Below are 14,837 nucleotides of genomic sequence, written 5' to 3'. Positions count from 1 at the left end.
GCGAGGGAAGAAGCTGGACCGTCGGTTGTGTGCCAGCTAAGCCGTCAGTCTGGCTGAATGATTATTTATTAATTTCTAAGAGCATCTACAACGTTATTAATGGGGACGTTAATAACACCATATTAATCGACAATTGGTGGCATTTTAACACGTTAATATTTTGAACGTGTTCATGGCAGTGAGGTGTTTTTTTTATTTATTAATATTCAGGTGTTAGAATGAGAGAGCGGTAGTTGATTTAATGTCAAGAGGTAGTTGATTTAGCGACCGAGCGTGCGCCCCTTCATCGTTGCCCTCGTATATCCATCGAAGAGGGAATCGGGTTCACAGAGAAGCATGGCCGCTGCTCGAGTGACGGCGCTCGCTAGGTGACCGATACTTCATTCTCTCTCGCCCTGATCTCTTCTTTCCGAGACGCAAACAGCTGGTTTCTCTGCCCGCGATGGCAGGGCGAGCCGCAAGGTGGGTCGTGGTGGCGTCCTTCTTGGCCGGGCTGGCGAGCTGGTACTACGCGGTGTCCATCAGGCCGCCGGCGCCCACGCCGTGCGGGTCGGAAGGCGGACCGCCGGTGACCGCGACGAGGATCCGGCTTGGGGACGGGCGGTTCTTGGCCTACTCGGAGACGGGGGTGGCGAAGGAGACCGCTGCGTACAAGATCGTTTTCGCCCATGGGTTCGGAGGTTCCAGGCTCGACGCCCCTCGCGCCTCCCCGGTAAGCCTAAACCCTACCCTCTGTTAATTTTTAGCACCGGTGATGGGGATGAGCATTTGGATGATCGATCGGTGGGAAGGAGACAAGTAGTGTCGCCCCTCGACGCAAAGCCTATTCCCATCTATCTTGGTCGAACCAGCAAACACAGAAATTTTGCTGGATCTGAAAAACCTTCCACTAGTTTGATCTGAAATCCTTCAAATCATGCGATCTGGCTTGCTCCTTTAGCTGGTCATTTACAATAATTTATTAACCTACAATCGATGTCATTAATGTAAAACAATAGGATTGTAAGATTTGTAGATTACCTTGTGAAAAGAGTCTGACGCATGCAAATGGATATGAATCAACTCTGTTAATTCTCATCCAATGTCATGTTTTGAGTATTATTTATAGTGATAAAATACTTGTTGCCACCTTTAGGCACCACCTGGAATGAACCATAAATACATCCAAATGTATCAGTTCCAACTTTTGCTCCTTCTTGGGCTTGATTTTGGGGGATATTTTGTGTTGCTTCCTCAATAGACAATGATCATAGGGATTATCTTCTTACCTTCAACTAGTTTTATAAGTGATTGGCTTGGCATTCACTCCAAGCATCTCTTTGTCATATGACCTAGTCTCCCATGCCACAAGTCAAGTGCATCGTCCAAGGTTGTATTAGCTTGAATGATACTAAAATTTGCATGCATTTTAAAATTTAAATTCCATAATTACCTTGCCCTCCTTTCCTCTCCCTCTTGATCTTTTCTTTTTCCCTCCTGAACTATTCCCTCCCTTCTTTTGCTTTCCCCACTTGAAGAGTAAACATAGCATAAATGTGAGAAAATGGATTCAGATGGTTCTCTTTTTTCCTCTCACTTTTTGTTATCAGGAGTTGGCTCATTATGTTTGAACTTTGAAATCATCTTCTTCAACACTAAAATTACAAACTTTCCTTTATTTATCTTTTATTTTTTTAAAATTTTCCATTGTTATAAATCTCTATTGTGACAAACTTTTCCTTTATTTGTATTAGCTGTGATATTTATAGTGTATAATGATGATATGCTATGACACAGCTTCTATTGTTTATTGCTGAATTGGTATTGAAAATCATCTTTATCTTGAGCATTAACTGAAATCAGGTTCACTAACACTCTATGCTAGTCTGAATCTATGCAGCATCTATCCCAATAATCTTGTCAATTTTGTTGTTGTCCAATCTTGCTGGCCCATAGTCTCCTGACTCATAGGAAAGTCGAGAAGAAGCACTCCTTTAGGATACAATGATGTGAAGTCCCTCAAACCACCATCCACCTAATGTTGGGGTCTAGAACATGGTAGCATTTACCACTTGTGCAGACTTGTGTTTGCCTCATCCACAGATGTTACAATAGTGAGTGTGCTCATCTTCAAATTTCTTTTGCTCCTTTGATTTCTTGAATAATCTACAGTTTGTCTTCATGTAGCCAAACTTTACACAATGGCAGCACTTCATTTTGTCTTTGCTCTTTGACATATAATAGGATAATGCCTTGTTTATTGAATCTTTGTTTTTCATTCTCCCTCTAGTCTCCAGCTGAGGACTAGTGGCATGTTGATTCTCATATTTTTTTCTTATGCTTTCTTCATTGAGTAGATTGCACTTTACTAGGCTTATTTTTGATTCTCCATCTGATGCTGAATTTGTTATTGAGACATTGAAAGTCTCCTAACTATCTAGTAAGGAACTCAGAAGCCATAGAGCCTACACACACAAAAAAAAATCATTGATGCAAACTAATTGATAATATCTCTCATTCATTTAGGTAGTCACAATTGAGAGTTCCATTCTTGTAATTCAAGTTCGTGAGTCTCTTTATCAGGTATAATTTGTTCTCTCCAATCTTCTTAGCATAGAGTCGGTCCAGCTTTGTCATAGCATGTGTGGATCAGTTTCCTTGCCAATTAGGTCGTGTGCATTCTTGAACACCCACTATCATATGTAGTGACATACTTGTCGGCACAGATTATTCATAATCATTCTTTTGTCTTTGGGGTTTGCTGAATCACCAAGTATTGTAGTGTGCTGATTCTTGAAGTAAAGTCCTCCATCCTCTGCTTTCAGGGAGGATAGTTACTATCATTTCAGACTTTATCATTTGGCTTGTTCACCTCAATCTTCTTCAGATCATTGCTCTAATACTAGTTGTTGGGAACTATGTGTCACTTTGAAACCATTCATGAGGACTCAATTGTGCTGATTATTGTCTAATTTAACAACAGAAGCAATCATAGCCAGCACAATAACAATGTACGTGGAAACATCTAGAAAAATCAAGGTAAAAAATCACAAAAGAAAATCTAATCCACTAATAATAGGATAGCATACAAAATAATTGTTTTTTCTATGTACATGAATTAGACTATTAGATGGAATTCGGGCAAAAAACCCTCAATATAGAGTCACAATATTGTTTCCGATCTTGAAAAAGGAGTCCCAATTTCTCCTAACACTCGAACGACTTAGAAACAAAACTCTTGGTAATCACTCTGTAGCACATCACCACTACTTAAGTTGGTGAGTTGAAAACCTCCAATCAGTTTTCTCCTGATGCTATGGAGGCTTGCATGCTCTCCTATTTGTGGGGCTTATAGAACACATACAATCATGCTTCTTATGTGATGCATGTTTAATGCATGAATTGCTAGGACAGTGGAGTTTGAATTAAGTTGTAATGGTTTGGTCTTGAGACTCTTGACTACAAGATGTATAATTACAGTTGTAATCTTTTGATCTTGAGTGATGTCATGCTAAACACAACCGACATGGTCACTGCACTTTCTTGCCTTTTTGTTTGCATAATTTTGTTGATGAGCCAACCATTGGTAGTTTATATGTCGGGCAAGCCGAGAAGCTGTAGGAGCTACTCCTGATTCCAGACTGACTGTCACTGGAAAGGAAGAAGTGATCGACAGTTTCAACATTGAGATCAGGTGCACTCTATTTCAATTGGAACATTTTCCAATTAAGCAAGTTTCTTTGAGTAAAGGCTCCTAGCCTACGATACCACCCAGAACTACATTTACATTTTCAATATTGTAAATTTACTCCATGTATGTTTATGAATGGTGATAGAATTTCTCCATCTACCAAGCTGACTATATATGCAATCTGGTTAGCAATGATAATTGTGGCAAGCCAGAACCAGAAAGATGAAGTTGTTCAAGTCTGGAGAAGTTGTAAAGTTTGCACTAAGAATTTTCAGATTCGTATTGTGTGGAAGTGGATATTATTTACTCTTGATAAACTTACATGGCTGAACTTACTGTTTTTATAGTTTAATCGTTCAGTGGTGCTTGAATTGTGGAATTATTTGTTTGTATATACCTCAGAGAATTCCTCGTTGTGTTTATTTTATCAATCACACGACCTCTCTTCAGGAACTGTTAGAAGAGTTGCGTATCTATATGGTGGGTTACGACCGAGCTGGTTTTGGAGAAAGTGATCCTAATCCGAACCGCTCATTGAGGAGCGAAGCATCAGACATCGCAGAGCTGGCAGATGTTTTGGAGTTGGGCCCTCGGTTTTACTTGATTGGCTTCTCCTTGGGTGGTCATGCTGTTTGGGCATCAATCAAGTACATTCCAGGAAGGTATTTGTCATTCTGCTCTCTTGCTCATCTTTCAGAAAGAAAGCTTCCATTATGAATAATTTTTTGTATTTCCACTTCTCCTTCAACCAACTCTAATGTTTTTGCCATTTTTGTTTTCAGGCTTGCTGGAGCAGCACTTATGGCACCTGTTATAAACTATAGATGGCCTGGGTTCCCAAGCAATCTATCAAATGAGGCTTACAAAAAACAACAGCTTGGAGATCAGTGGGCACTAAGAGTTGCATACTACGCCCCATGGCTGCTTCACTGGTGGATGAACCAGCCATGGCTACCCTCCTCCACTGTCATCAAAGGCTCGACCCATCTGCCCAACCGCTTGGATGAACAAATTCGTCAGTATGCCATCGCCAACAGACTATTCGAAAAGGTTATACTGCTAGTTACATTTTGAACAATCTCAAAATGCAAAACTAAGGTGGGTTTGTGTTTGCATTGCCAGAGGAGGAAACTAGCCACTCAACAAGGCGTCCAAGAGTCATTTTATAGGGACATGGCGGTTATGTTTGGCAAGTGGGAATTTGATCCAATGGATCTATCACAGCCACCGTTCCCAGTTCATATATGGCAAGGCGACGAAGATGGATTGGTGCCGGTGACACTGCAACGATACATCAGCAGTCGTCTCAGTTGGATCGAGTACCATGAATTGGAGGCCACAGGACACTATCTCGCAGCTGTGGAGGGATTAGCCGATGTGATGCTTAAGACCTTGCTGGTGGAATCATTTGCGAGGTGAGGGGGGTTTCTTTAGTTTCTACTTGCAGCTATTTAAACTGGCATCATATTTGCCAATGTATCAGAAGCTTGGTAAGATTAGGTTGTATTAAGCATCAGCATAAATTTATGTCATCGTATGTTAGATCATTGTTTCATAAATTGCATTAGCTCGCCTTAGTTGATTCAACCATGCCTAACTCCGTTTGACTTGCAACCGGTTGAAGAAACTAAAGGCTCCAGATTTCTTTCCCTTCTTGTATGTGCTACGTTTGCCTCGATGGTGGGCTTTGTGCTAGCAAATGCTGTTGGAGACTCTTTGTAAGTCAAAATCCTAATTTTTTTTATTTGTTTGTTTGTTTGTTTTAATGTTCAATTATATTTTTAATAAACTTTAGTTATTGTAAACGGGTTAAGGAGGCCGAGAGCATCGTTTTCGAAATGAAACTTTTACTTGCTAAAAAAATGAATAATGCGTAATAGTTTGAATTAAAATTATTTCGTGTTATATAGCAGGAACAAAAATATCATTTCAATTGTGCAAAGTTTATATGGAGATTGCTTCCTCCAATGGCATGGCAATCGCCGAGAACTCTTTGCAGCCGAAATGCATTTACAAAGTGCAATTAACCAGGTATTTTCTTAGAGCCCTAGTTTTATCAGATTAGACTGCAACTTGGAATTCATCAGGAAAATGTCGTACTATCTAGCTTCATCTCCATTCTTCAAAATGATGAACTTGTAACTTACAGTACTACTTGTTTCTGCTAAGGGCTATATAATTTGAACTTCCGGATTTGATACAGATTCATATTCAAAACTTTTGCATTCCCCTGACTGGTACTTTTGCAGGCATCAAATTTCTCCGACACTGATGAGCATAGGGATCTCAAAGCCTCTCTTGCCGAAGTAAAACATCAGATAGATGTTATTTCTTGTTAAGAGCGAAGATAAGTCGAAGTAGATTGTGTTGTGATGAGAATATTGTGAACCTGCAAGGTTCTATAATCATCTGCAATGGCTGTCGGAGATATATAAAGGGCAGCCCGGTGCACGAAGCTCCCGCCATGCGGGATCTGGGGAAAGGATCCATTGTACGCAGCCTTACTTTGTCTTTGGCAAGAGGCTGTCGGAGATATATGCGACCCATAATTCGATGAGCAAAGCGAGGAGTGTCTACTGGACAACCAATCTGGCAACACGCTTATTGTATCTGATCTTTGTCGTGCTTCAGGGAGGTGTTCGGACAGATGCTTCACCAGGTTTTCTTGCATGATTAATAAGTAGTTTTTGTTGTTTCTTTTCAAATTATACTTATTTAACTTGTATAACCTGTTTATTTAATTTATTGCCGATATTTGGGGGAACCCAAAGGGAGGATTGTGTATGTTTTGATATCGATCCTTTTTCCCCTTGGTTTAGTTTCTTGAGCGCCAAACCATATCGAAGCTTACATTTTAGTGTGTATGGAGTATTCGATTAAAATTGAATCGAATTAAATTAATCGAAATCGATTTGAATTATTTTTTTTAAATTAATTGAATTGATCGTATTTTTAAATAAAAATTAAATAAATTGAATCAATAAAATATTAATTAATTTAATTTTTTATTAAAATAATTGAAATAATTAAAATTTTTAAATATTATAAAAATTTTATCCATTAATTAGAGGTTTATAAATTTATTTATTTATTAATTTATAAATTATTTTTTTATTTTGATTAATTTGATTTAATGGAATAAGAAATTTTAAAATCAAAATTTAATCAAAATAATTAATTTTTAAACAAATAATTAAAATTTTTAAATAATTTAATTGAATTTTTAAATTTGATCGCTTTTTTTAATTTAATCAGAGGCAGAGTTGAAATTCGCTTGGCAATCGTTTGATGATCAGTGACAGCTTCCATCGTATTCACTCATCAATCTAGAAAAAAATGATAAATCATAGTTAGTTTCATTGACTATCACTAGGATAATCAGTCTGGTCCTACGAAAGTTTTTCATCGATCATTAGGGTAAATCAGGAAGTATATGCAATGGTCAGTCCAGAAGCACAATATCTTTTAATTACGCTCTCTATTTAGAAAAAAATTCTTAAAAATAAATCGTAATTGAAGATTGAAGCGCAAGTAATGAATGTCTTACGGGAGCACTATTGCCCCGGGGACCACTCACCAACCTAGGCATTCTACCGCAAGGGTCGTGTGGGCCCATTATTCTGTCAATCAATTGGCTGGCATTTTATACGGGGTAGCTCAGAAAGGTATAGGTGGAATCCGTGGGCGAGGGAAGAAGCTGGACCGTCGGTTGTGTGCCAGCTAAGCCGTCAGATCTGGCGGAATGATTATTTATTAGTTTCTAATGTCAAGAGGTAGTTGATTTAGCGACTAACTACCCCAGCGACCGAGCGTGCGCCCCTTCATCGTTGCCCTCGTATATCCATCGAAGAGGGAATCGGGTTCACAGAGAAGCATGGCCGCTGCTCAAGTGACGGCGCTCGCTAGGTGACCGATACTTCATTCTCTCTCGCCCTGATCTCTTTCCGAGACGCAAGCAGCTGGTTTCTCTGCCCGCGATGGCAGGGCGAGCCGCAAGGTGGGTCGTGGTGGCGTCCTTCTTGGCCGGGCTGGCGAGCTGGTACTACGCGGTGTCCATCAGGCCGCCGGCGCCCACGCCGTGCGGGTCGGAAGGCGGACCGCCGGTGACCGCGACGAGGATCCGGCTTGGGGACGGGCGGTTCTTGGCCTACTCGGAGACGGGGGTGGCGAGGGAGACCGCTGCGTACAAGATCGTTTTCGCCCATGGGTTCGGAGGTTCCAGGCTCGACGCCCCTCGCGCCTCCCCGGTAAGCCTAAACCCTACCCTCTGTTAACTTTTAGCACCGGTGATGGGGATGAGCATTTGGATGATCGATCGGTGGGAAGGAGACAAGTGGTGTCGCCCCTCGACGCAAAGCCTATTCCCATCTATCTTGGTCGAACCAGCAAACACAGAAATTTTGCTGGATCTGAAAAACCTTCCACTAGTTTGATCTGAAATCCTTCAAATCATGCGATCTGGCTTGCTCCTTTTGCTGGTCATTTACAATAATTTATTAACCTACAATCGATGTCATTAATGTAAAACAATAGGATTGTAAGATTTGTAGATTACCTTGTGAAAAGAGTCTGACGCATGCAAATGGATATGAATCAACTCTGTTAATTCTCATCCAATGTCATGTTTTGAGTATTATTTATAGTGATAAAATACTTGTTGCCACCTTTAGGCACCACCTGGAATGAACCATAAATACATCCAAATGTATCAGTTCCAACTTTTGCTCCTTCTTGGGCTTGATTTTGGGGGATATTTTGTGTTGCTTCCTCAATAGACAATGATCATAGGGATTATCTTCTTACCTTCAACTAGTTTTATAAGTGATTAGCTTGGCATTCACTCCAAGCATCTCTTTGTCATATGACCTAGTCTCCCATGCCACAAGTCAAGTGCATCGTCCAAGGTTGTATTAGCTTGAATGATACTAAAATTTGCATGCATTTTAAAATTTAAACTCCATAATTACCTTGCCCTCCTTTCCTCTCCCTCTTGATCTTTTCTTTTTCCCTCCTGAACTATTCCCTCCCTTCTTTTGCTTTCCCCACTTGAAGAGTAAACATAGCATAAATGTGAGAAAATGGATTCAGATGGTTCTCTTTTTTCCTCTCACTTTTTGTTATCAGGAGTTGGCTCATTATGTTTGAACTTTGAAATCATCTTCTTCAACACTAAAATTAAAAATTTTCCTTTATTTATCTTTTACAACAACAACAACAATCAAGCCTTATCCCACTAAGTGGGGTCGGCTATATGGATCCTTTTACGCCATTGAGCTCTATCTCCTATTATATCATCATTTATATTTAAATAAATTTTATCTTGTTTTATTGTTGCTAACCAAGTCTTTTTTGGTATACCTCGCCCTCGTTTGATATGCGTATTTGTCATAGTTTTATTGTTCCTTTATTTATCTTTTAAAAAGGGCAGCCCGGTGCACAAAGCTCCCGCCATGCGGGGTCTGGGGAAAGGATCCATTGTACGCAGCCTTACCTTGCCTTTGGCAAGAGGCTGTTTCCAGAATTTGAACCCGTGACCTCTAGGTCACATGGCAGCAACCTTACCGTTGCGTCAAGGCTCCCCTTCTTTATTTATCTTTTATTTTTTAAAAATTTCCATTGTTATAAATCTCTATTGTGATAAACTTTTCCTTTATTTGTATTAGCTGTGATATTAATAATGATGATATGCACAGCTTCTATTGTTTATTGCTGAATTGGTATTGAAAATCATCCTTATCTTGAGCATTAACTGAAATCAGGTTCACTAACACTCTATGCTAGTCTGAATCTATGCAGCATCTATCCCAATAATCTTGTCAATTTTCTTGTTCTCCAATCTTGCTGGCCCATAGTCTCCTGACTCATAGGAAAGTCGAGAAGAAGCACTCCTTTAGGATACAATGATGTGAAGTCCCTGAAACCACCATCCACCTAATGTTGGGGTCTAGAACATGGTAGCATTTACCACTTGTGCAGACTTGTGTTTGCCTCATCCACAGATGTTACAATAGTGACTGTGCTCGTCTTCAAATTTCTTTTGCTCCTTTGATTTCTTGAATAATCTACAGTTTGTCTTCATGTAGCCAAACTTTACACAATGGCAGCACTTCATTTTGTCTTTGCTCTTTGACATATAATAGGATAATGCCTTGTTTATTGAATCTTTGTTTTTCATTCTCCCTCTAGTCTCCAGCTGAGGACTAGTGGCATGTTGATTCTCATATTTTTTTCTTATGCTTTCTTCATTGAGTAGATTGCACTTTACTAGGCTTATTTTTGATTCTCCATCTGATGCTGAATTTGTTATTGAGACTTTGAAAGTCTCCTAACTATCTAGTAAGGAACTCAGAAGCCATAGAGCCTACACACACACAAAAAATCATTGATGCGAATTAATTGATAATATCTCTCATTCATTTAGGTAGTCACAATTGAGAGTTCCATTCTTGTAATTCAAGTTCATGAGTCTCTTTATCAGGTATAACTTGTTCTCTCCAATCTTCTTAGCATAGAGTTGGTCCAGCTTTGTCAAAGCATGTGTGGATCAGTTTCCTTGCCAATTAGGTTGTGTGCATTCTTGTACACCCACTATCATATGTAGTGACATACTTGTCAGTGCAGACTATTCATAATCATTCTTTTGTCTTTGGGGTTTGCTGAATCACCAAGTATTGTAGTGTGCTGATTCTTGAAGTAAAGTCCTCCATCCTCTGCTTTCAGGGAGGATAGTTACTATCATTTCAGACTTTATCATTTGGCTTGTTCACCTCAATCTTCTTTAGATCATTGCTCTAATACTAGTTGTTGGGAACTATGTGTCACTTTGAAACCATTCATGAGGACTCAATTATGCTGATTATTGTCTAATTTCATAACAACAGAAGCAATCATAGCCAGCACAATAACAATGTACGTGGAAACATCTAGAAAAATCAAGGTAAAAAATCACAAAAGAAAATCTAATCCAGTAATAATAGGATAGCATACAAAATAATTGTTTTATCTATGTACATGAATTAGACTATTAGATGGAACTCGGGCAAAAAACCCTCAATATAGAGTCACAATATTGTTTCCGATCTTGAAAAAGGAGTCCCAATTTCTCCTAACACGAACGACTTAGAAACAAAACTCTTGGTAATCACTCTGTAGCACATCGCCACTACTTAAGTTGGTGAGTTGAAAACCTCCAATCAGTTTTCTCCTGATGCTATGGAGGCACTTGCATGCTCGCCTATTTACGGGGCTTATAGAACACATATAATCATGCTTCTTATGTGATGCATGTTTAATGCATGAATTGCTAGGACAGTGGAGTTTGAATTAAGTTGTAATTGTTTGGTCTTGACTTTCTTGCCTTTTTGTTTGCATAATTTTGTTGATGAGCCAACCATTGGTAGTTTATATGTCGGGCAAGCCAAGAAGCTGTAGGAGCTACTCCTGATTCCAGACTGACTGTCACTGGAAAAGAAGAAGTGATCGACAGTTTCAACATTGAGATCAGGCACACTTTATTTCAATTGGAACATTTTCCAATTGAGTTTCTTTGAGTAAAGGCTCCTAGCCTACGATACCACCCAGAACTACATTTACATTTTCAATATTGTAAATTTACTCCATGTATGTTTATGAATGGTGATATAATTTCTCCATCTACCAAGCTGACTATATATGCAATCTGGTTAGCAATGATAATTGTGGCAAAGCCAGAACCAGAAAGATGAAGTTGTTAAAGTCTGGAGAAGTTGTAAAGTTTGCACTAAGGATTTTCAGATTCATATTGTGTGGAAATGGATATTATTTACTCTTGATAAACTTACATGGATGAGCTTACTGTTTTATAGTTTAATCGTTTGGTGGTGCTTGAATTGTGGAATTATTTGTTTGTATATACCTCAGAGAATTCCTCGTTGTGTTTATTTTATCAATCACACGACCTCTCTTCAGGAACTGTTAGAAGAGTTGCGTATTTATATGGTGGGTTACGACCGAGCTGGTTTTGGAGAAAGTGATCCTAATCCGAACCGCTCATTGAGGAGCGAAGCATCAGACATCGCAGAGCTGGCAGATGCTTTGGAGTTGGGCCCTCGGTTTTACTTGATTGGCTTCTCCTTGGGTGGTCATGCTGTTTGGGCATCAATCAAGTACATTCCGGGAAGGTATTTGTCATTCTGCTCTCTTGCTCATCTTTCAGAAAGAAAGCTTCCATTATGAATAATTTTATGTATTTCCACTTCTCCTTCAAACACCTCTAATGTTTTTGCCATTTTTGTTTTCAGGCTTGCTGGAGCAGCACTTATGGCACCTGTTATAAACTATAGATGGCCTGGGTTCCCAAGCAATCTATCAAATGAGGCTTACAAAAAACAACAGCTTGGAGATCAGTGGGCGCTAAGAGTTGCATACTACGCCCCATGGCTGCTTCACTGGTGGATGAACCAGCCATGGCTACCCTCCTCCACTGTCATCAAAGGCTCGACCCATCTGCCCAACCGCTTGGATGAACAAATTCGTCAGTATGCCGTCGCCAACAGACTATTCGAAGAGGTTAAATTGCTAGTTACATTTTGAACAATCTCAAAATGCAAAACTAAGGTGGACTTGTGTTTGCATTGCCAGAGGAGGAAACTAGCCACTCAACAAGGCGTTCAAGAGTCATTTTATAGGGACATGGCGGTTATGTTTGGCAAGTGGGAATTTGATCCAATGGATCTATCACAGCCACCGTTCCCAGTTCATATATGGCAAGGCGACGAAGATGGATTGGTGCCGGTGACACTGCAGCGATACATCAGCAGTCGTCTCAGTTGGATCGAGTACCATGAATTGGAGGCCACAGGACACTATCTCTCAGCTGTGGAGGGATTAGCCGATGTGATGCTTAAGACCTTGCTGGTGGAATCATTTGCGAGGTGAGGGGGGTTTCTTTAGTTTCTACTTATAGCTATTAATGTATCAGAAGCTTGGTAAGACTAGCTTGTATTAAGCATCTGCATAAATTTATGTCATCGTGTGTGTTAAATCATTGTTTCATAAATTGCATTAGCTCGCGTTAGTTGATTCAACCATGCCTAACTCCGTTTGACTTGCGACCGGTTTAAGAAACTATAGGCTCCAGATTTCGATAGATACATCAATGTGCATTGAGAAATTAAATCCTTGCTGATTGATTTGCTATCACAATTATTCGTTTCTTTCCCTTCTTGTATGTGCTACGTTTGCCTTGATGGTGGGCTTTGTGCTTATAACCGTAAGTTGGGTTAGGCCTGCCGGGTTGGTCCGCCCCGTCAAGTAATTTAGGCGGATTGGGTTGAAATTTTATCAATCCATTTTAAGATGGGTTGAGGTGGGTTGACCCGCTTAGGCCCGCGACCTGCGTGGGTTGGCCCGCGGCAGGCTTGGGTTGACCCGTGGGTTGAGAAAGTTTATTTATTTATTTTAAATTTTAAAATTAAAGTATAAAACTTAATGTATTAGTGGGTTTCATCTATTTACAATACAATTTAAGCTTAAAAATTATAATTCAAATTTAAAACTTTCAACTTAATCTATTTAAATTGTACTTTAAATTTAAAATTTTTTTATTTTTTTACATGCCCGCGGGTTGGCCCGCCTAACCCGTGGCCCGTCTTGAGTTGGGTTGGGTTGAAGATTTTTCAACCCGTCAAATTGGTGGGTTAGCCCGTCCCATCCCGTCAAATGATGGGTCCACCATGGGTTAGCCCACCCCGTCATGGGTTGACCCATTTGACGGCTCCATTTGTGCTAGCAAATTGGAGACTCTCTTTGTAAGTCAAAATCCTAATTTTTTTTATTTGTTTGTTTGTTTGTTTTAATGTTCAATTATATTTTTAATAAACTTTAGTTATTGTAAACGGGTCAAGGAGGCCTAGAGCATCGTTTTTATGCGTAATAATTTTAATTAAAATTATTTCGTGTTATATAGCAGGAACAAAAATATCATTTTTAATATTTCTGTATCTATATATATATATATATATATATATATATATATATATATATATATATATATATATATATATATACAGGAATGATATCCTACGCGATGAGTTTACGCGACTCTGTGCGCGATAGCCGACGTGGCGAGGAGTTTCACTGTTCATCTTCCACCGTGGCCGAAACGAAACAAAATCCTACAAAATCCCGCCTCTCCCAAAATCGCGCGGCTGATTCTAAATTCGAGCTTCCGTTGTGGTTGAAAAGGAAGCAGAGAAGGATGCGACTGCAGTAGAGGTGAAGAACGAGAAGGGTGGTCTGGTTGTGGAGAAGGCCTTGTCCTTCAGGGAGAAGAGCAACTTCTTGTCGGATCTCAAGGAATCCGAGAGGAAGGCGCTGTGGAGCTCAGAGCAGCCGTCGAGGAGGTCATCCTCAAGAACAAGCTATTTAGAGACGAGTTAGATCCGTCGAAGGGGAAGGAGAAGGTCCATGGAGAAGGGAGAAAACTGGAACTTGACAAATCTGCTGAGGCGAAGCACACCGACGAAGAAAAACCCGACCTCTCTACCCAAAATCCTAAATCCTATTCGCTCCTCTCGCGTCGCTGCGTTCGGCCCGCCCCCTTGCTCGCCTGTCGCTCCTATCGTTTCGAGTTCCCTACTCGAGTTTGGTTCCGTTTCAGGTTTCGACCCTCGGTGCGAACAGAGGAGGAGAAACGCATCGGAATCGAAGATCTCACTCTCATGTATTGGATCGCGTTCTCTTTGGCCTCTATCCACTGTCACAGAATTTGATGTGATTCCTCTGTTTAATCTTTTTCTCGCTATTTAACTTGAAGATCTGACGTTTTCTGATATTGGGTTCTTGGTTTGCCTTCTTACGCTGCTGTAGGTCTGGTGTTTTGCTTCCGATGAATCTTCATAAATCATTTTTTTATTGACAATGTGTTCTTTTGTAGGTTTTTTCTGCAAGATGTATGTTTCTGATTTGTTATATTATTGTAGATGGTGGAATTTGTGGTGTTGGTTCAATAATTTTATTTATTTATTTATAGTTACGCCCATGAAGATGTTCCTAATTGGATTTCTCATGTTATAGTCTTTGTTCATGAATTTGATGGTGAGAATCTCATAAATTCGTAGTTTATTTGATTTCCTCGTTTGTTATCGGTACCGCTTGGTGATCCTGTAAATTTCTTAGTGACACTAGG

General features: G+C 39.8%; 2 protein-coding genes across 2 annotated transcripts; both read left to right on the top strand.

The window, feature by feature from the left end:
- The first annotated feature begins 286 nt into the window (after positions 1–286).
- On the top strand, positions 287–5,343 carry LOC141817208 (uncharacterized). The gene is made up of 4 exons (XM_074704875.1): positions 287–712; positions 4,121–4,332; positions 4,453–4,720; positions 4,793–5,343. Exons 1-4 carry the CDS (start codon positions 443–445, stop codon positions 5,087–5,089), a joined length of 1,047 nt encoding a protein of 348 aa, XP_074560976.1. The 5' UTR covers positions 287–442; the 3' UTR covers positions 5,090–5,343.
- A 2,140-nt stretch (positions 5,344–7,483) lies between these two features.
- On the top strand, positions 7,484–12,735 carry LOC141817217 (uncharacterized). Its single transcript, XM_074704887.1, has 4 exons — positions 7,484–7,917; positions 11,618–11,829; positions 11,950–12,217; positions 12,290–12,735. Exons 1-4 carry the CDS (start codon positions 7,648–7,650, stop codon positions 12,584–12,586), a joined length of 1,047 nt encoding a protein of 348 aa, XP_074560988.1. The 5' UTR covers positions 7,484–7,647; the 3' UTR covers positions 12,587–12,735.
- Positions 12,736–14,837: the final 2,102 nt, after the last annotated feature.

This window comes from Curcuma longa, unplaced genomic scaffold (genome assembly GCF_044706935.1).
Source record: "Curcuma longa cultivar G26 ecotype Majalengka, Jawa Barat unplaced genomic scaffold, ITB_CL_G26_1.1 contig_19663, whole genome shotgun sequence".
Taxonomy (NCBI): domain Eukaryota; kingdom Viridiplantae; phylum Streptophyta; class Magnoliopsida; order Zingiberales; family Zingiberaceae; genus Curcuma; species Curcuma longa.
Note: the sequence above shows the minus strand (reverse complement) of the source record. Positions and strands in the feature narration are given on the sequence as shown.